General features: G+C 42.1%; 1 protein-coding gene across 5 annotated transcripts in view; it reads right to left on the bottom strand.

The window, feature by feature from the left end:
• Nucleotides 1-2,081: 2,081 nt before the first annotated feature.
• The window catches only part of LOC109866261 (RAC-alpha serine/threonine-protein kinase), a 62,224-nt gene continuing 42,881 nt past the window's right edge, over nucleotides 2,082-21,424 (bottom strand). For 4 of the 5 annotated variants that reach the window (XM_020454818.2, XM_020454820.2, XM_020454821.2 and 1 more), the window contains 12 exons: nucleotides 7,895-8,023; nucleotides 7,561-7,675; nucleotides 7,137-7,263; nucleotides 6,880-7,011; nucleotides 6,719-6,784; nucleotides 6,539-6,607; nucleotides 6,112-6,237; nucleotides 5,862-5,990; nucleotides 5,484-5,698; nucleotides 5,311-5,398; nucleotides 5,105-5,207; nucleotides 2,082-4,906 (listed from right to left, as the gene is read on the bottom strand). In XM_020454818.2, coding sequence (XP_020310407.1) covers nucleotides 4,827-4,906; nucleotides 5,105-5,207; nucleotides 5,311-5,398; nucleotides 5,484-5,698; nucleotides 5,862-5,990; nucleotides 6,112-6,237; nucleotides 6,539-6,607; nucleotides 6,719-6,784; nucleotides 6,880-7,011; nucleotides 7,137-7,263; nucleotides 7,561-7,675; nucleotides 7,895-8,023 — 1,379 coding nt within the window. In that variant the 3' untranslated portion in view covers nucleotides 2,082-4,826. The remainder of the gene's footprint in view (nucleotides 4,907-5,104; nucleotides 5,208-5,310; nucleotides 5,399-5,483; nucleotides 5,699-5,861; nucleotides 5,991-6,111; nucleotides 6,238-6,538; nucleotides 6,608-6,718; nucleotides 6,785-6,879; nucleotides 7,012-7,136; nucleotides 7,264-7,560; nucleotides 7,676-7,894; nucleotides 8,024-21,424) is intronic. The other variant, XM_020454822.2, reaches the window with a different exon arrangement.

Below are 21,424 nucleotides of genomic sequence, written 5' to 3'. Positions count from 1 at the left end.
GGTGCACCTGCTGTAATGAAGGCCAAATACAGGAATTTAGCTATGTCTATATCTCAAATAAATATTATCAAGCGATGTCAAACGAAAATGTGTTGAGGATTCCTGTGAAAATAGCATTGCATATAGAAAAAATCTATATTTTAAAAAATTATTCAAGTGAGGGACATTGGTCACTTTCTGTGATGTCGTCAAGTCTTTTGTTTCCTTTATAATACATTAATATTGTAGTGTAGACTAACAGCACATTTGGAGATGCTGACATGATTTCAAATGTTGCACGTGTTATTATTACGGATATTGACTGCACGTAGGCTAAAAGGGTATGCTTTCTCATCCCATCCAAACTGTCAGGTTAGGCTAGGCTACATGTCTTTACCACGCCCTTTTGGGTGGCCTGTAAATCCACGCGCCCGTATTTATGTAGTAGCCAACAGTCGGCTATTCATTCGATGTGGTTGCTGAAAGCAAATCACAACTTTAGAAACTGTTCATAGTTATTTTTCCGCTGTAACCTCTAGCGCAAAAATCCGTAAGAACTACCAACATCAAAACAACATTAATTCGTGTTGTTTTGATGCCGCTGCACCCATTGTTGTTTTGATGCTGCACGCATTAATGTTGTTTTGATGCTGCACGCATTAATGTTGTTTTGATGTTGGTAGTTCATACGGCACTGGTCTAGTTGCTTAAAAAAAAAAACTTTTGATTATAATACTTATAGTTTTCACACTAAAATCATATTTACATAAATCCCAAAGCATTTCAGGGGCCATAGACGAATGGGAAAGAAATCTGGAATAAGCTAGAAAATACCATTCCATTTAATATAGAAACGCTAAAACGTGCAGACCGGTCTGGAATAGTGTGCTTGTATACAGCTTTTTGATACCATTTAAATACTTTTTGAACTAGAATTTTTTTAAATCTGCATAAAACTCCATAGGCTTGAATGAAAAGTATTTGAATTCACCACTTGAAACGTTAAAGCTACCAAGGATTGTTGCTATTTACATTTGTATAAAAGCCCCATGGACTTTAAAGGCCAAATTTGGATTCACCACTGATCTTGATCTATTTCAGCAGACTGACTCAACTTTTTCTACTTTATAACCCATAAAGCTTTCTGTATCCCCTTTCATTTCAATGGTGGAATGCAGGCTTCAACATTCTAAACTGAAACCATTGAGAATGTTCAAACAAAAACATTTTTGAGAGCTTAAAAACACATGGCTTATGATGATATAGTACTCACTCTTGCCAACTATACTAGTCCACTATAACTCCACACCTACAAACCACCCCAAAATAGGTCACTATAACACAGTCTATGAAAAACCCTTTTTACAGCCATAAATACTTAAAGACTAGCAAGCACACCACATTTACTTCAGTAAAAATCATTTTCTAGTTGGTGTAATTTCTGTTCATGGTCAGTTATAAATTGTGATTTCAATTGGTCTCCTGTAAAACTATGACGTCATGTATGATTTTAGATGCTTCATTTGGCAACATGTGCCAACACAGTCTAATGCCTAACCTTTCATGTGTGTTTTGTGATCATTTAGCTTTATCCAAGATGGGCCTATGTTTATCAGGAATAACTGCATAGAGTGAGTGAAACCTTCACCATTGGCTAAATACAATGAGACTGCATAGCCTTTTGAGCCAGACGATGGCGCACTATGCATGCCATATGGCTTTGCTGAAACAGAGCCTTCCTTGAGGAACTATTTGAAATGTTAATGCAAAACATCCTTCAGATCTATAAGATTTCTTTAGAAGGTAGGGGCTTGGGGTCAACTGAGAATTCAGCAAATGTCTAATATGTTGCTCCATCCAAATCAAGCTCCAGCACCCAGCTTGGCTCACAGCTGGACCCCAGCACACTGGACTGTCTCCCTGGACATCTGCTCCTTATTCTGGGCCATCTACACTTGGCTCTGGACCTCCATTGTCAGCCCAATACAGATATCCAGAGGATGGGCCAGCAAATGATGTGCTGGAAAATATTTTTTTAGGCTACTTGTATACAGAGTATCAAGTGGGAAGCTTAAGAGTTAATTGAAAGAATTGAAAATCACTTTGTCCCAAAAAGATCTTTATTTCTGAATTCCAATTAAAAATACCACACACAGTGAGGGAAAATGTTATTTGTTCACAAAAGCTGGTGCATTCAATTGTTCAGTTTCTCATCTACCAAGGGGGTAAAGGGAATTAAATAACTTAAATAGAAATAGTTTGAAAATGTTCTTAACACCTGTTGATAAGCTACAATTAGGTCAATGATTTAAAAAATATATATACAAAACTGTAATGTGACAAAATTAAATATGTTTTACATTAAATTGACAATTTATTTACCACTAATTATCAATTGTATTGTTTTGTAGAAATTTCAAACCATTTCCTCTAGAAACTATTTATATTCAGACTAAACTAAAGGCCTTAACATTTGACAAACCTAGAATCTGGTGGATCAGGACAAAGTCAATTATCCTCTTAATTCTTGAACAGTCAATCATTTTAAAGCTAAACGTAGATACCCTCACTTGGATTCAATTAGGACCATTGAGACGCATTGAATTGTTGCCCTCACAGACCTGTCCGCACAATCTCGTGCACACACAAAAATACATACAAAATAAATGGTCATCCTTCCTCGATTGTGGTCAGTCACAGCCTGTTTGGTGTGTTTCACTTGCAACAGTACCGGTCTATGTACAGTAGCAGTCTGTCTGAAAGGTACTGTAACAGTCACTGAGATGTTGCTAAAAGCATTGCGGAGAAAACACCCAATAACCGGAAAGGATCGCAAAACAATAGAAAAAGAAAATGTACTCAAACAATCACAGAATAGGCTACCTGTTGAGAACTAACAGCAAAAGGGTCATTTTGTTGGCAGAACATTCACACAATTAATTTTGTACACTCAATCCCAAGGTTTGAATCAGTACATGCCTTTCAGATGATATTATCCAGGCTTCAGTCAGTGCTACTCCGATAAGGGTCAGGGCAAAACAAAGCAGAGGGTAAGGTTGTAAGTCTCTCAAACTAAACAAGACTTTGGTCACAGTTCTAGCTAAGACAGATATTAATTTCAAACCATTTATTTTGTTTCAGCATTGCCCTCACGAGGACGCCAGTGACAGTTATGTCTGCCCCTCCTTTCCCCTCACTATGGCACTGTGTTATTGCACAAACTCTCCACCAAGCTAACAGTCTTCAGAATATTTTCCAGAACTGGATCATTGATGAGAGTTTTGTTATACATTGTCCGGACTGTGACTGTTCTCAATAATAGATAATATTTGTGGAGAAACTGCTTGGTTGGTAAATAGTTTTTTAATTTTTAATTTTTAACTCTACAGGCAGGTGAGCTTCAGACTCTTCCGTAGTTTAAGCTATGCATGTGTACGCATTCAATGGCATGCTGGTAGAAAAAGACATCGGTTTTCAGCTAGCATGATTTTCTGCTAGATATAAAAAGTGAGTTATATTACATCTCATTTCAATGTACTTTGAAGTATACGTCTACAGCTTTGATAGAAAAATATAAACCAAGGACCAACTCAACATTTGTTCACGGGGTAAATGGAGTGACCTTTCTAGAAAAAATAAGTGTGTGTGTGCATGCATGCATGTTACACACACCTAGTCATTTCACCATAAAATGTATCAGAAAAATACCTCCCCTACTGTGGTTGCAGCAGCAACTCTACAGGAATAAACAAGATTGCTATTCACATGATTTCTCATGAAAACATCTATTTCACTAAACATTAATGTAGCCAATACACCCATCAAAAATGCCCTTTATGATCACCACATCATTTTGTGAATTCCACTCTGTGCTTCACCACTTTACAGATGGTGTGATCCAGTAGAGCCAACTGTCCTCTCGATACATTGTACTGTAGTCACTAAGGACAACTTAGGCAAGGTGGTGAGGCCAGTAACACTGAAGAAAAGGAGACGGCTCATTCCATAGACTCCATTTCAGCTCTATAGCATTTACTTCTACTAGAAGGTGTGTGTGTTGGAGAGGGTCAACATTTGAGAGGTGAGAGACTGCAGGGTTATGCTCAGAAGGCACGAAATGGGAGAAGGCAACAGGAGGTGCTACGGTAACTTGTTCAATAAGAACACATTTTCATTTTCTATTTCAAAACTTGTTGCTTCGTGGTGTCCTACTGAACACAACCCAGGTGTGGAGCTTTAGTGTTACCTCTCGCAAACGTGTAAAACCTGGGAGTCAGAGCACAATGGCAGTGGTGGCTAGTAGATGGAGATGGGAAGGACTATTTCTACAGATCACGCTGATGTTTCCCTTTGCTCCATCAAAATATAAAGACAATCATTGGAGAAATATATAGTGTACCGTTTAAAAAGCTAGTTTTCAGAGAACGCTTATGAATGTGCTTCTCTTTTGAGGCTAGCGGCATACGTATCATTGACAGGAACATCATGCTGCCATGAAGAATTAAGTAGGTCAGTCACCACCACTGTGTCCAAGTGTGTTGCTTTTGGCAGGCAACAGAAACCTCCCCTTAAGCACAAGTACGGTATTTGAAACACTGGTGACACCAAGGTTGACTCGCAATAGTTTATAGTGGCCTTTTTCTCATTGTCCATCTGAAGAGGAGACCAGGATAAGAAGCCACGCTAGACAATTGAGATGTGCCCCAACAATTACAGCAAAATAATAAAAGTGAAAAGAGGTCATAGATGGCCTGTGAGGATGTGTTCTGGTCAGAGGTATGTGTGGGGTCAGGGTGAGAGGGGTATGGTCCATAAGAGAGTGAGGAGAGGGAGTCTAGGTTTTTGGTTCAGGCTGTCCCACTGGCAGAGTAGGAGAACTGAGGGAAGTGGGGTCTCCTGTCACTGTCGAAAGACTCCATGCTGTCATCTGGGAAGGAAAGAGAGAAAGTTAAGAGCACAAATCATTAAAAAGTAACATTCATTTTTCAAAGCAAAAAAACTAAACAAGGTCAAATTGTGGATCATCTAGTAGTATGAACGCTGCTAAGTCAACTAAGGGGAGTTGATGTCCCATAAATCCATAAAATCTTTAAGCAACGTTTTGTTGAGTTGGGAGGGAGGGTACCTTGTCCTGGAGGAGTGATGGTGATGGTCTGCCCGGTGAACTCCACGTCAAAATAGCGGGTGTCTGTTTCCGAGGTGACCTGGGGCTTGAATGGCGGGACCAGCTGAGAGGAAAGGGGAGGAGTCATGAGTGGGCACCTGCCTGTCATAACACTTGCCATCACCATGAGAACGATGACAACACATAGAAAGCTTAGGATACGATACCTTCTTCTCGTACACATCTTGCCACTCGATCCCAGCAAAGAACTTGTGCTGCATTATCTCCTTGGCGTCATCAGGCCCTCCACCTAACCTAAAGAGAGGAACACACACAAAGTCAGTGTGTACACACACACACACACACACACACACACACACACACACACACACACCCTTACCTCTGCTTGGGGTCCTTCTTGAGCAGGCCAGAGAGCAGGGACTTTCCCTCGGGGCCCAGGGTTCTAGGAAAGCGGATCTCCTCCATCAGGATCAGCTCAAACAGCTTCTCATGGTCCTGGTTGTAGAAGGGCAGCCGACCGCACATCATCTCATACATGACCACACCCAGACCCCACCAGTCCACAGCACGGCCGTAGTCATTGTCCTCCAGCACCTGTGTGTTGGAAAGGGGAGGTAGAACATGAGCGTCATGTACAGGTGGGTGGTAGATCCTTTGGAAGGGCTTTCTAACCTCATCCCTATGTCTATGGTAGTGGTCCTGATTCACTGATAGTTTTCGATCAGTTGAAGGAAAGGGTTGATGGGTAGGTGTTTACCTCAGGGGCCAGATACTCTGGTGTCCCACAGAAGGTCTTCATGGTGGCCCCGTCCTTGATGCCCTCCTTACACAGGCCAAAGTCTGTGATCTTTATGTGGCCGTCTTTGTCCAGCATCAGGTTTTCCAGCTACAGTAGAGAGGGTTTCACAAGGTGAGTTCGAGAACAGGGAGGTTCCTTCTTGAACTTGATCAATAAAAACACATTTGTATTTTCCATTGCGAAATGTTTTCACGACTCCCTAAGTCACCTTCAGGTCCCTGTAAACCACGTTCTTCTCCAAGTGGAGGTAGTCCAGCGCGGACACTATCTCCGCTCCGTAGAACCGGGCCCTCTCCTCGGAGAACACACGGTCTCGTGATAGGTGGAAGAACAGCTGGGTTGAAAGAGATGGTTATTGTGGCAATCCAATTTACAGTCACATAAATACGAACCATTTCCCCCAACCTTACCGGTATTAAGTTCACCATCATATGATCGTCTACCATGTAAGATCGTCATTGAAAATAAGAATTTGTTCTTAACCGACTTGCCTAGTTAAATACAGTTATTTTTTTATTTTTTTTAAGACAAGGAATCCTGTCCACTCTATTCATTACAGTCCATCTGCAATGTTCTGAGTATTTCACCTCACCGATAAGGCCTTTACATCAGGTCAAATGTAACAAAGTACTCACCTCTCCTCCATTGGCGTACTCCATGACGAAACACAAGCGGTCGTGCGTCTGGAAGGAGTACTTCAGACCCTTTATGGAGCGGATGAAGGAAGAGCACAATTAGGTTACCGATTTATATTAGTATAACAGTAAACAGAGGGAACAGAGTTTCTGTTGCACACCAATGGAATGGTCTCTCACCGTTAAGAAGGGGTGTTTGGAGTTCTGCAGTACTCTGTTTTCAGTGAGAGTGTGTGCTACTTCATCCTAGAGAAGACTAAGGAGATGAGCTTGATCCAAGAAAAGGAAATACCAGTATACACAGACTAGGCGCACGCACACACACACACTCGTCTACTCACTTTTGCCACAATCACTTCTTTCTTGAGGATTTTCATAGCGTAGTATTTTCCGGTTGCCTTTTCCTTCACCAGGATAACCTTCCCAAAAGTGCCTTTTCCCAAGAGTTTGAGGTATTCAAAGTCGTGCATAGTCTAGGAGACAAAGTGTTAAAAACAAAGAGTTGGATAAACTGTATTTTGCCATATCAAAAACCCTGCCACTGGTATTTGCCTTACAGCAACACAAATGCTGAGAACAGAGGGTTAGGTGTACGCACCACTTTGAGTTTGGGCTTGGTGAGGTACATCTCCATGTCCATGGGGTCTGGTGAGGAGTCCATCCTCTCCTCCTCCTGTTTCTGCAGCCCATCAGCCACCTCCTGGATGGCCTTTGTCCACTGCTCCCTGAGGACGGAGGGAACCAGAGGTAGGATGACTACGTGTGTGTGTGACATGTTTATTTTTGTGGGGACCAGAAGTCCCCACAAGAATAGTAAACAACAATTTGAGCAACTGGGGACATTGTTAGTCCCCATAAGGTCAAATGTTATTTCTAAGGTTAGAATTAGTCTTAGGGTTAGTTTTAAGGTTAGGAGCTAGGGTTAGGGTAAGAGTACAGGTTAGGTTTGGAGAAAATAGGATTTATAGGACTGAATTGTGTCCCCCCACAAGGTTAGCTGTACAAGACTGTGTGTAACCTACCTATCCTCTGGGCTCTCCACATGGAAGGTGCGTTCTATGACAGTGGTCCACTGTAGGCAGCGGATGATGAATGTGTTGGGCTTGGGTCGCTCAGTCTTCATCAGCTGACATTCTGCTGGTCATAAGGAAAAACAGAGGGAGAGAGCGGGAACGAGAGCGAGATATGTCATGTGGTGAACCATCAGGGATGCATAGAATGTAGTACAGGGCAAGAACAAAAATGTGCAACCTCTGAGGTACTTCAGGACCTGAGTGGAGATGTACTGCTCAATTTGTGTGTTAAATATTGTGATTAGGGGGGGGGGGGGGGGGGGGGGTCAGAGGGTTGACTTACGTGCTACTGAGAAGTTATTGAGTGGCGTCTCCAGTTGGTCGACGTCTTGCGGTCGCTCCTTGTACCCGATGAACGTACCGTCTCTCTTCAGCAAGAAATACCTGGGCCTCCAGGTCTTTATGTACTCTCCTGAGAGGAAGCGAGAGAACCATATCCTTCAGCCAATTGCATGTATTACATCAGAAAGGAGACTACTCAACCTGTCAGTGAAATCCTAACCCAGTCTGAAGAGCCATAAGAGCACTGAGCTATCGCTAACCCTAGGGGGAGCTGGTAATGATAGCATGTTGGAGTGTGTGAGAGCATTTGACCTGGTGGTTTCGACGAAAACAGAACTTCCCCTCAAGGGCCATTTCTATTTTTTGTATCTCCTCTTTGCACTGCGTGTATCTGTTGTACTGCCTCCCTGTACTGTGCCTTTAAGACAGGCAGCTAGTAAACAGGGTCTCCGATATGTTTTTCATTTATTTTTATAACCGCGACTACGGGTACTTCTGGTAATCAACAACCATATTCTAGAAAACAGGAAGTGACACACTAACAGCACAGAGAGAAAAACGACACCCTAATCAAGTGTAGTGAGTGCTGCTGCTGCTGACTCATCTGTTAATGCTCAATAAGGGCGATAAAATGATTGGAATCTTCGAAAAACAGTTTCATTTCACACGCACACTTCATGCCTAGAGACTAAAGCAGATGAGTGTGTGATGCTCCTAGGGCAAAGTGACCTAAGGAACAAGCTGTTGCCTTATAAAAGACAATCCATACCTATTAAGTGTTGTTGCATGGTGCCTGTCCAGACTCATTTACCAATGCCACTCATCTGAAACCCATATCTTTGCAAACACATAGGCCTAGGGTTAAACTTGCGGTAATTTATGGCAACTTGGTCATTTTAACTTTTTTTCTTTCTAATTGTAGTCTTAATAGATTTCTTTTTTTATATCTGTGTCAATATTGTCCATAGGTCTCAAGAGAAAAGGCCTAAAAGCATCTAAATCAACAATGGCATTACTTTCAAATGTACTTTTTTCAACATTTTGGTGCCAAAACATTTAAAGTAAATTAAGTGTGAAAAAAAGGCTATTTCATGCAGAAATCCACACACACACACACCTCACACCTCAACAAAACTAAGGAGATGATTGTGGACTTCAGGAAACAGCAGAGGGAACACCCCCCTATCCACATCGATGGAACAGTAGTGGAGAGGGTAGCAAGTTTTAAGTTCCTCGGCATACACATCACAGACAAACTGAATTGGTCCACTCACACATACAGCATCGTGAAGAAGGCGCAGCAGCGCAGCAGCAACCTCAGGAGGCTGAAGAAATTAGGCTCGTCACCAAAAGCACTCAAACTTCTACAGATGCACAATCGAGAGCATCCTGGCGGGCTGTATCACCGCCTGGTATGGCAACTGCACCGCCCTCAACCGTAAGGCTCTCCAGAGGGTAGTGAGGTCTGCACAACGCAGTGAACAGTGAAAAAAATAAAAATAACGAGGTATAACTAATGAGAAAAATAGCATGGCTATATACAGGCTATATACAGGGAGTATTTGTACCCGAATCGATGTGCAGCAATGTGAGGTAAACGAGGTAGCTTTATAAATATACAATGATTTCGGAAAGTATTTAGACCTTAAACTTTCCACATTTTGTTACATTATAGCCTTTTCTAGAATTTATTAAATAAATGTTTTTATCTACACACAATACCCCATAATGACAAAGTGAACAGGTCTTTAGAATGTTGATAAAAATAAAAACAGAAATACCTTGATGGCCACCATTGTTCCTGTTCCCAAGAAAGCTAAGGTAACTGAGCTAAACGACTATCGCCCCGTAGCACTCACTTCAGTCATCATGAAGTGCTTTGAGAGACTAGTCAAGGATCGTATCACTTCCATCCTACCTTACATCCTAGACCCACTCAAATTTGCTTACCGCCCCAATAGATCCACAGGCGACGCAATCAAACTGCACACTGCCCTAACCCATCTGGACAAGAGGAATACCTATGTAAGAATGCTGTTCATCAATTACAGCTCAGCATTTAACACCATAGTACCCTCCAAACTCGTCATTAAGCTCGAGACCCTGGGTCTCGACCCAGCCCTGTGCAACTGGGTACTGGACTTTCCGACGGGCCGCCCCAGGTGGTGAGGGTAGGAAACATCTCCCCCCCGCTGATCCTCAACACTGGGGCCTCACAAGGATGTGTTCTCAGCCATCTCCTGTACTCCTTGTTCACCCATGACTGCATGGCCATGCACGCCTCCAACTCAATCATCAAGTTTGCAGAAAACACTACAGTGGTAGGCGTGATTACCAACAACGACGAGACGGCCTACAGGGAGGAGGTGAGGGCCCTCGGAGTGTGGTGTCAGGAAAATAACCTCACACTCAATGTCAACAAAACAAAGGAGATGATCGTGGACTTCAGGATACAGCAGACGGAGCACTCACCTATCCACATCGACGGGACAGTAGTGGAGTGGGTAGTGGGTTTTAAGTTCCTCTGCGTACACATCAAACTGAATTGGTCCACCCACACAGACAGCGTGGTGAAGAAGGCGCAGCAGCGCCTCTTCAACCTCAGGAGGCTGGAGAAATTTGTCTTGTCACCAAAAGCACTGACAAACTTTTACAGATGCACAATCGAGAGCATCCTGTCGGGCTGTATCACCGCCTGGTATGGCAACTGCTCCACCCACAACCATAAGGCTCTCCAGAGGGTAGTGAGGTCTGTACAACGCATCACCGGGGGCAAACTACCTGCCCTCCAGGACACCTACACCACCCGATGTCACAGGAAGGCCAAAAAGATCATCAAGAACAACAACCACCCGAGCCACTGCCTGTTCACCCCGCTATCATCTAGAAGGCGAGGTCAGTACAGGTGCATCAAAGCTGGGACCGAGAGATTAAAAACAGCTTCTATCTCAAGGCCATCAGACTGTTAAACAGCCATGACTAACATTGAGTGGCTGCTGCCAACACACTGACTCAAATCTCTACCCACTTTAATAATAAAAAATGTGATGTAATAAATGTATCATTAGTCACTTTAAACAATACCAATGCCACTAAACAATACAATGCCACTATACCCTACATTACTCATCTCATATGTATATAATGTACTCTATACTACCTACTGCATCGTGCCTATGTCGTTCGGCGATCGCTCATCCATAGATTTATATGTACATATTCATTCCTTTACACTTCTGTGTATAAGGTAGTTGTTGTGAAATTGTTAGATTACCTGTTAGATATTACTGCACGGTCGGAACTAGAAGCACAAGCATTTCACTACACTCGCATTAACGTCTGCTAATCATGTATATGTGACCAATAAGAATTGATGTCAAAAACCAAGCCATGAGGTCAAATTTGGGGAAGGGTACAAAGAAAATATCTGCAGCAATGAAGGTCCAAGAACACAGCGGCATCCATCATTCTTAAATGGAAGTTTGGAACCCCCTCCCCCCAAGAGACTCTTCCTAGAACTGGCCGCCCGGGACAAACAGAGCAATCGGGGGAGAAGGGCCTTGGTCAAGGAGATGAACAAGAACCCAGATGGTCACTCAGACAGAGCTCCAGAGTTCTTCTGTGGAGATGGGAGAACCTTCCAGAAGGACAACCATCTCTGCAGCACTCCACCAATCAGGCCAGACGGAAGCCACTCCTCAGCAAAAGGTACATGACTGCCTGCTTGGAGTTTGCCAAAAAGGCACCTAAAAGGACTGACCATGAGAAACAAGATTCTCTGTTCAGATGAAACCAAGGTTGAACTCTTTGGCCTGAATGCCAAGCGTCATGTCTGGAAGAAACGTGGAATCATCCCTACAGTGAAGCATGGTGGTAGCAACATCACACGGTGCGGATGTTTTTCAGCAGTAGGGACAGTGAGACTAGTCAGGATCGAGGGAAAGCTGAACGGAGCAAAGTAGAGTGAGATCCTTGATGAAAACCTGCTCCAGAACACTCAGGACCTCAGACTGGGGTGAAGGTTCACCTTCCAACAGGACAACGATTCTAAGCACACAGGCAAGACAACACAGGAGTGGCTTAGGGACAAGTCTCTGAATATCCTTGCGTGGCCCAGCCAGAGCCTGGACTTGAACCCGACCAAACATTTCTGGAGAGACCTGAAAATAGCTGTGCAGCGACACTCCCCATCCAACCTGACAGAGCTTGAGAGGATCTGCAGAGAATAATGTGAGAAACTCCCCAAATACAGGTGTGCCAAGTTTGTAGCGTCATATCCAAGAAGACCAGGCTGTAATCGTAGCCAAAGGTGCTTCAACAAAGTACTAAGGGTCTGAATATAAGTTTTTATTTTCTAATACATTTGCAAAAATTTATACAAATCGTAGATTGATGTGGGGGGGGGGGGACAATTTAATAAATTTTCCAGTTAAGGCTGTAACAAAATATTGAAAAAGGGGTCTGAGTACTTTCCGAATGCACTGTATGCATTTAAAAAAAAAATGTACTACCCCTTTTTCCCTCCCAATTTCATGGTTTCCAATTGGCGGTTAGTCTTGTCCCATCGCTGCAACTCCCATACGGACTCGGGAGAGGCGAATGTCGAGAGCCATGCATCCTCCGGAACACAACCCAACCAAGTCACACTGCTTCTTGACAATGCCCACTTAACCCGGAAGCTAGCCGCACCAATGTGTCGGAGGAAACACCGTACACCTGGCGACCATGTCAACGTGCATGCGCCTGGACCGCCACAGAAGTCGCTAGAGCGCGATGAAACAAGGACATCCCTGCCGGCCAAACCCTCCCCTAACCCGGACAACGCTAGGCCAATTGTGCACCGCCCCATGGGTCTCCCGGTCGCGGCCGACTGCGTCAAGGCCTGGACTTGAACCAGGATCTCTAGTGGCACGACTAACAACTGCGATGCAGTGCCTTAGACTGCTGCGCCACTCAGAACGTCTACTGTAGGTAAGTGACTAGGAAACAGGTTAGATAAGACAGTAGCAGCAGCGTATGTGGGGAGTTTGAGTGTGTGTAAGGCATCAGTATGCACGTGGTGGTTTCAGAAGAAGGCCCCAAAAAAATGGTCAGACGCCAGCCACAGTACTTTTGCTCTGCTACCGCACGGCAAGCGGTACTAGTGCACCAAGTCTGGAACCAACAGGACCCTGAACAGCTTCTACCCCCAAGCTATAAGACTGCTAAACAAGGCTGCTAATTAGAAAATCAAAATGGCTAACCAAACTACATGCATTGACCTTTTTTTAAACAAACTTTTTCACTGAGAATGCGCACACAGATTATTACTGACACCCTAACACACTGCTGACACCCTAACACACTGCTGCTACGGTCTTATCTACCCTGTTGCCTAGTCACTTTACCCCCTACCAAATGTACATAGCTACTACCTCAATGAACTTGTACCCCTGCACATCGACTCGTTACTGGTACTCCTTGTATATAACAATGTTATATTTTTACATGTTATTGTTATTCACCGCAAGGTGCTACAGAGGGTGATGAGTATGGCCCCCTTTTCTATCTTTAACTCTGCATAGTTGGAAAAGGACACGTAAGCATTTCACTGTTTGTGAACAGGTGGAGACTAAGCATGCAACAAATAACATTTTATTTGAATGGTATTCACTGAGTTGGTTTATATTTAGGATCATGTTTTACAGATGTCATCTTATTTGATTATTTAATATATATTTTACATGTTGAGACCTTTGTATTAAGGTACTGAACATTGTCAAAAATGAGTTAGTCACATAACTGATCTTTAGATGGTTCTTCAGGTCTGTGAACTTAGTTTATTTGAAAAGTAAATTTGTGGGAAAAAATGTACTGGAAAGTTAGAACCTTTTAGTGCCAAGTTCAAATGGGTTTATCTGTAATCCAATCACAAGCCTGAACAAATACAGATGGACCAATCAGCATATCTTTGCCATCTCCCTCCAAGTATGGTCTAGACTAGTCTTGCCAGCAATAATGACATGCAAGCAAAAAAAATAATTAAATCAGAAAATAATTGTTCGGTAATGACAGTAATTCATCTGATTATCATAATACATTTCCTAATGTATTTGAGGTGTTCTGACTCAGTCTTGTTAAGAGTTATTATATCATTTATGTATGTATTCAAATAGCTAGTCTTCTTAAAAACAGAACATGTCTAATTCAGAAGTGTCAGAAAGAACTTTAAGGCTGAACCCAGATTGACATTTCAGAGCTATAAGGTTCTCTGTGATTGCACCAGTAAAAAAGAAAAGAAAACATTTTAAAAAGGGAGCGACAGCGAGGATTTTGATACTCTGCACTTTAGGTACCTTTAAAAAAAAGTGGACCTTAATGGGTTATGAAAAAATAATATAGTTCTGAGATGTGAAAATGTTGATGCTCAATATCTCAGAAATATGCTTCGCACAGATGGCACGATAAGGGTCTAAGATCACGATCAAGCAACGAACAGCAAAATCACTAGCCTATCTGCCCCATAGTAGAAAAGTTAACCTATTCTACTGGTCAGCTTGTCGAGAAAGAAATAACCTATTCCAAACACACAGACAGTTGTGAGGGGGATGAATGATGCAACAGATCAGAAACTGTTGCTTAAAATGCTGACAAACTATTATGTATTTACATTATAAGAGCAGCAATGCGCACAAGTCAATAGGCTACGCATGCATGTTTGTTCCATAACGCTTCGAACACACCGACAGTATTTTGCGCAAAATAGTACACACCATAATCTGAATATGTGTGCAACAAAAGTTCAACATTCACTTTCTACAACAATTTCTGTCAAGCAAACTACACATACAGTTTGACGCATACGTTCGAGAAATCCAAAGTATGCACCACACCGAACGCACTGCAACTGCCTCTGCAACGCAAACGCAGTGTTTCATTTGAAATTAATGGAATTCTGGTGTACCAAAATACAACGACGCTGTCGGTGTTCACAGCATAATGCAATTAGCAGTAAAACACAGTCCTCAAAAGCTCCCCGCACATGCTAACAGTTTAATGTGAAATACTTGAATTTCGAAAGAAGGGAGATCTAATATGCTACAACTCGCATGGGTGGATAATATGACTAAGATTGTGCTACTGGACAATGAAATACAGTTTATATAAAATATTTGCCTCTACGGAGACGGTCTGATTTTGGCTAGGCTACTTTGAAACAAGGTAAGACATGCCTCATATGTAGTAAAACTTGAAGCATGTTTTTAAAATGCATACTGCCTTGCGCTGATGAAGCCTGCCTTCTGTTGCCTATGCATTTGCTATTTGAGATGCTGTAGCAGCAACTCTCGCGCTGTCTGACAGTTTCCACTCTAAAAGGCTCTTTATGCGGTACGCATGTGATAAAATACTAAACGAATATACTGTACACGAGCCAATTTCATTTGATAAAATTATGCGTGTGGCATGGACATGGATGGTTTCACACAGCTGCAGGTGCACATGATGCTCCTAGGGCAAAGAGTAAGCTAATTAACAAGCTGTTGCCTTATAGAGTGGTTAGCTGACAATATCACGAATCTGATGCCCACGCTTCTATGGGGCAGACAGTGTTGACAACAAATTTTCAGGCTAAGTTGCTAGAGGCAGGTTGATGTTGCTAAAGGTTGATAAATGACGTTGATGTCATTGCGTAAAAACGTTTAAAAAACTGTCATTACGTATAATACACAATAACGTTACTCAATTATTATTTATTTTTTTCACCTTTATTTAACCAGGTAGGCACTCCCACTCTTTTCAGTACTTCTGGCTGTACAATTTTGTTTGAAACTTGTTGATTGATGTTGTAAGTTCTGTTCAAGATCAAACATTCGTTACCAACTATATTCATTGGGTTTGGCTCGTCGAACCCGTGCTACTGCTGCTGCAGTCTCCTGCTGCTGGCCTCCTGCTGCTGGCCTCACTCATAATGCATTTTTTGCAAGTCAGGCACGTGTTTGTGTCATTTAAAGAAAAAATGCGTGCATGTTAGCATGAGTCACTTTTCAAAAGTTCAAATACATTTTTTTAAGTATCTACATTTGTTGCTAGGTGCAACAAAAAGTTGCCAGGGTAGTCTGAAAAGTTGCCAAATCTAGCAACAAAATGGCTAAATTGGCATCACTGGGGGCAGAAGTCTGTGTGTTGTGTTTCTGAACAGCTAGCAACAATGACATGCTGCTGCCATGTGGGGAATAGGTGGCTTATTTCAGCTCGTATCTTTTTAACTGATGTCATATCGATGCTAATATGGCTAAAATTCGCTAGCTAACCAACAACTGTGAGACATTGTGCAAATGTAATATTTTCAATAAACACTGTCGACGAAATATAGTTTACACGTTGTCAACAATTCAAGCCATCCCAGTCTGTTTTGCCTCAGTTGCGCACGTGTCATTTTATTTGCTTAATAACAACCAACCTGTCTATAAAGACAATCCATCTCTATATATTCATTGTTGTATGGTTCCCGTCTAGACTCACAAACACCTAGGCCTAAACTTCAGGTAATTTACCAAAACATTCGGTAATTAACTGGTAATTTATATTTGAACCTTTATAAAAATGTATTCATTTGTTTACATATGATGATTCAAGAGACAATTTAAAAAGCATCGAATCAACAATAGCATTATTTTCAATGAACGCTTCCAACTATTTACTTTAACCACAACTGCCACCAGTTTGGCACCAAAGCATTTACAATGACATTTTTTTTAACCAAGTGCATTTCATGCTGAAACCCTCATATTAAACAGCAATGCTATTCACTAAGTTGATGGTTTATATTTAGGATAATGTTTTACAGCTTTGTCATTCTATTTTTAAAATCTTATTTGATATATTTATTTTACATGTGATAAGGCCACAGAGGGCCAGAGATAGACAAGTACCCAAAAGGCCACTAAATGGCATGATAAAATTACAGTTAGCAGTAATATACTCTACCTTTGCAACACTACATAAATCTGCCTCCACCCTAGTGGCAGATCAATGCATTCGAGGTTAAAGGACAGAGACACAGTAAACAATTGAGATTAAAACTAATAATGAATAAATCATTTATAGCTACCCAAGCAGGCAGGAAGCCAGTGGCTAAGCCCGGTGGTACAGTGACAGGGCAGATAAGAGATGCCATTGCAGCCTGGGTTAGGAGGAGGATGTGGTTTCAAAAGGAACTGTGTGTGGCTTATAATAAGAATCCACTTCCTCCCCCCGCCCGTCTGGTTGTCTTAGGTAGTCTCTTCTAAAAGAGGAGTCGAACACGTGTAAACTATAGCGTTGTATGCATGTAGATAGCTACAAGTACCTTTATTGGCAAAGCAAATCAATCATCTATGTATGCATAGTGTGCTTACACTTTGTTAATATCACTCTGAAAATAGTATTGCATGAAAATTGCTTGTGAGCAGAATGAATGTGGGTAGACCCGCACACTTCCTGTCTAGACTAAGACAAGTGGGTCAAAACAGCAGTCAGATGTCTCTGGTCTTTTCCATTCAAACACAAGCACAGGCAACAGTGGTCCAGTAGTCTTCTGGTCAGTGGTCCCATTTGCAAGCATCTATGAGCCTTATGTTAGGCCTTGTTAACACACGATGGCACAGTAATCAAATGTACACGTACAGCACTAACTCAGCACACATTTCTCATCCACATGAAAGTGTTGAGAGGAGCCAACACCACAAGTATGTCTCAGCCTTACAACCACTCCTCAAGATTCCTCAACTCACTCCACAGTGTGTTCAACCACACTGGGTCTGAGGTTTTTGGTAAGGAAGGTACTGGATGGCCTGGCTGACAACCATGGCCACCCTCCCCCAACTAACTGCCAATCTCTACAGACAGATCCTGGTGTATCCATCTCTGTAACATTCACAAATGGAATGCTTTGATCAGGCAAGAGTGGCACACCATCGCAAGCCACACAGCTGCAGGCTAAAGGGTGTGGTCTGCTGCCTACAACATGGGTGTTGCTACTTCGACTAGCCGTGAGGTTAGTCCCATGTCAGGGACAAACCAGCTGCTAGGATAAGCTGGGATATAAGAAACAGTCTTTCCAGTGGTGATTTGAGTCACATCCAAACCATCTTGTTTCTCCTTCATCTTGTATGACTCATTTGATTGGAATCAGAGGACTCCTAGGGTGGATGCGTTCCAGGGAATCCAGATGTTTTTCCCCGAGTAGGCTTTTCCAGTGGGTGACTAACTCCTTGGCTCAGGCCCATGCTGTGTTTCAACGTGAAAAGAATCACAGGGAGGTCATCCAAGCAGCCATCCGTGGCTTTGATTATCCCTGGAATAGTGGGAAAGTCCACGCTCTCGCTGCTGTGATGGAACCAATCCCATAAGAGAACACCTTTGAATGCCATCCAGTACATCTTGTGTACTTAAATTGACTCACACTAAAATACAGCCCTATTTAATGGACCCAAGATACTTGACATAAAACCATGTCATTCAGGCAAAATTTATACACCTCATTTTCAGCACATACAAATCAGCTCAGCATGTTGTCAACCATACAGAGGAGACATGACTGGTATGCTTGGCCTGTTTAAATTAGGTGGCTGCCATTCAGTGCTTTAATGAGCATAACCCTCAGTGTTTCCCCTATATTGATTTTGCAGCGCCAGGCTGCCGCTGCTAAGACGTGGGCACCATTCCCCCAAAAATGATCCAGTAAGAGTCAAAAGTTTCGACACACCTACTCATTCAAGGGTTTTTATTTTTACTATTTTCTACATTGTATGATAGTGAAGACAAACTATGAAATAACACATGTAGTAACCATAAAAAAAAGGTAAAATCAAAATATCTGCCTTGACAGCTTTGCACTCTTGCCGTTCTCTCAACCAGCTTAACCTGGAATGTTTTTCCAACAGTTGAAGGAGTTCCCACATATGCTGAGGTCTTGTTGGCTGCTTTTTCTTCACTCCGTGGTCCAACTCATCCCAAACCATCTCAATTGGGTTGAGGTCGGGGGATTGTGGAAGCCAGGTCATCTTATGCAGCACTCCATCACTCTCCTTCTTGGTCAAATAGCCCTTACACAGCCTGGAGGTGTGTTGGGTCATTGTCCTGTTGAAAAACAAATTAGTGGGACTAAACCAGATGTGATGGTGTATCACTGCAGAATGCTGTGGTAACCATTCTTAATAAAATCAGACAGTGTCACCAGCAAAGCACCCCCGACACCATCACACATGCAGAGGTCCGTTCACCTACTCTGCGGTTGGAACCAAAAATCTCAAATTTGGACACAGACCAAAAGGACAGATTTCCACCGGTCTAATGTCCATTGCTTGCGTTTCTTGGCCCAAAACAGGTCTTCTTATTGGTGTCCTTTAGTAGTGGTTTCTTTGCAGCAATTCTACCATGGAAGCCTGATTCACACAGTCTCCTCTAAACAGTTGATGTATCTAACTTGAACTCGGAAGTATTTATTTGGGCTGCAGTTTACTACTGCAGAGGATAAGCTCATTAGAGGTACCTCTGGGTCTTCCTTTCCTGTAGCGGTCTTCATGAGAGCCGGTTACATCATAGTGCTTGATGGTTTTCAACTGCACTTGAAGAAACTGTCAAAGTTGTTGAAATGTTCCGGATTTACCGACCTTCATGTCTTAAAGTAATGTTTCTCTTTGCTTATTTGAGCCGTTCTTGCAATAATATGGACTTGGTCTTTTACCAAATAGTGATAACTTCTGTATTCCAACCCTACCATGTCACTACACAACTGATTGGTTCAAATACAAGAAGGAAAGAAATCCCACAAATTCACACCTGTTAATTGAAATGCATTCCAGGTGACTAACTCATGAAGCTGGTTGAGAGAATGTGTTACTACATGATTCCATGTGTTATTTCATAGTTGTGATGTCTTCACTATTGTACAATGTAGAAAATAATACAAATAAAGAAAAACCCTGAAACTTTTGACTGGTACTGTATCATTTAAAAAAATATATGTTCAAGAGATGGGAAAAGATTCAGTGTAAACTGAAAGGACTAAAACCAGATAAAGTATATAGAAAAGATAATGTAGCTATCCAATTATAAGATCATCTTTGAGAACTAACAACCAAAATTTAAAAAAGTAGCCAGTCGGGGAGAATAAAATTCCAAATATCATTGATTTTGCTATAATGTTTGAGTCACATAAGAACACTGCATAAGCCATGGCAAAATATGTAGAATTGCAGGAAACGACACTTATCAAAAATATGAGGTGTTAGTCCCATGTTTCAGGAGATTAAATAAAATATCCCAATATGTAAAGCTAATCTCTCATTTGTTGCACAATTATTATATATTTTTTTACATCCCTTTTTTTGAGCATTTCTACTTTTCCAGGATAATCCAGCCACCTGACAGGTGTGGCATATCAAAAAGCTGATTAAACATGATCATTACAAAGGTGCAGCTTGTGCTGGGGACAACGAAAGAGCACTATAAAATGTACCGTTTTGTCACAACAGAATGCCACAGATGCCTCAAGTTCAGGGAGAGTGCAATTGGCATGCTGACTGGAGGCATGTCCACCATATCTGTTGCCAGATAATTTAATGTTGGTTTATGGTAGAGAAATTGCCGTTTTAGAGAATTCAGCAGTACGTCCAACCAGCCTCGCAACCGCTGAAAACGTGTATGGCGGCGGTGGGGTTATGGTATGGGCAGGCATAAGCTACAGACAAAACACAATTGCATTTTATCAATGACAATTTGAATGCAGACATATACAGTGACAAGTTCCTGAGGCCCATTGTCGTGCCATTCATCCACCTCATGTTTCAGCATGATAATGCATAGCCCCATGCCACAAGGTTCTTTACACAATTCCTGGAAGCTGAAAATGTACCAGTTCTTCCATGGCCTGCATACTCAGACATGTCACCCATTGAGCATGTTTGGGATGCTTGGGACCGGCATGCACGACAGCATGTTCCAGTTCCCGTTAATATCTAGCAACTTTGCACAGCCATTGAAGAGGAGTGGGACAACATTCCATAATCAACAGCCTGATTAGCTCTATGCGATGGAGGTGTTATGCTGCATGGGGCAAATGGTGGCCACAGCAGATACTGACTGGTTTTCTGATCCATGTCTAGGGCTGTGGCGGTCATGAAATTGTCAGCCGGTGATTGTCAAGAAAATAACTGCTGATCTCACAGTAAATCGACAGTTAATTAGCATAAAACATATTTAGCATCTCCTGGCTTTCACACATAGCCTACAAGCCAATGATGCAGACCTTTTGGAATATCTACATTTTAAAAAGTCTAATAAATCCATGTAATATAGCCTACACCATCACAATAAATTCATTATTTAATTTAGACAGGTCTAAACAAACATGATATGAAGAAAATGTAGTCTATTTCAGAAGAAATAGATAGCATACTTTGAGTGGTCCATATGTTAGGCCCGGATATGGCTATGCCATATGACTGTGAGCTACACTAGTTTATTTTAACAGACAAGTTTTGCTTGGAATTCCATGGCATTATTTTGA

Source organism: Oncorhynchus kisutch, linkage group LG21, assembly GCF_002021735.2.
Source record: "Oncorhynchus kisutch isolate 150728-3 linkage group LG21, Okis_V2, whole genome shotgun sequence".
In the NCBI taxonomy this organism is placed as follows: Eukaryota; Metazoa; Chordata; class Actinopteri; order Salmoniformes; family Salmonidae; genus Oncorhynchus; species Oncorhynchus kisutch.
This window is presented reverse-complemented; position numbering and strand designations above follow the sequence as displayed.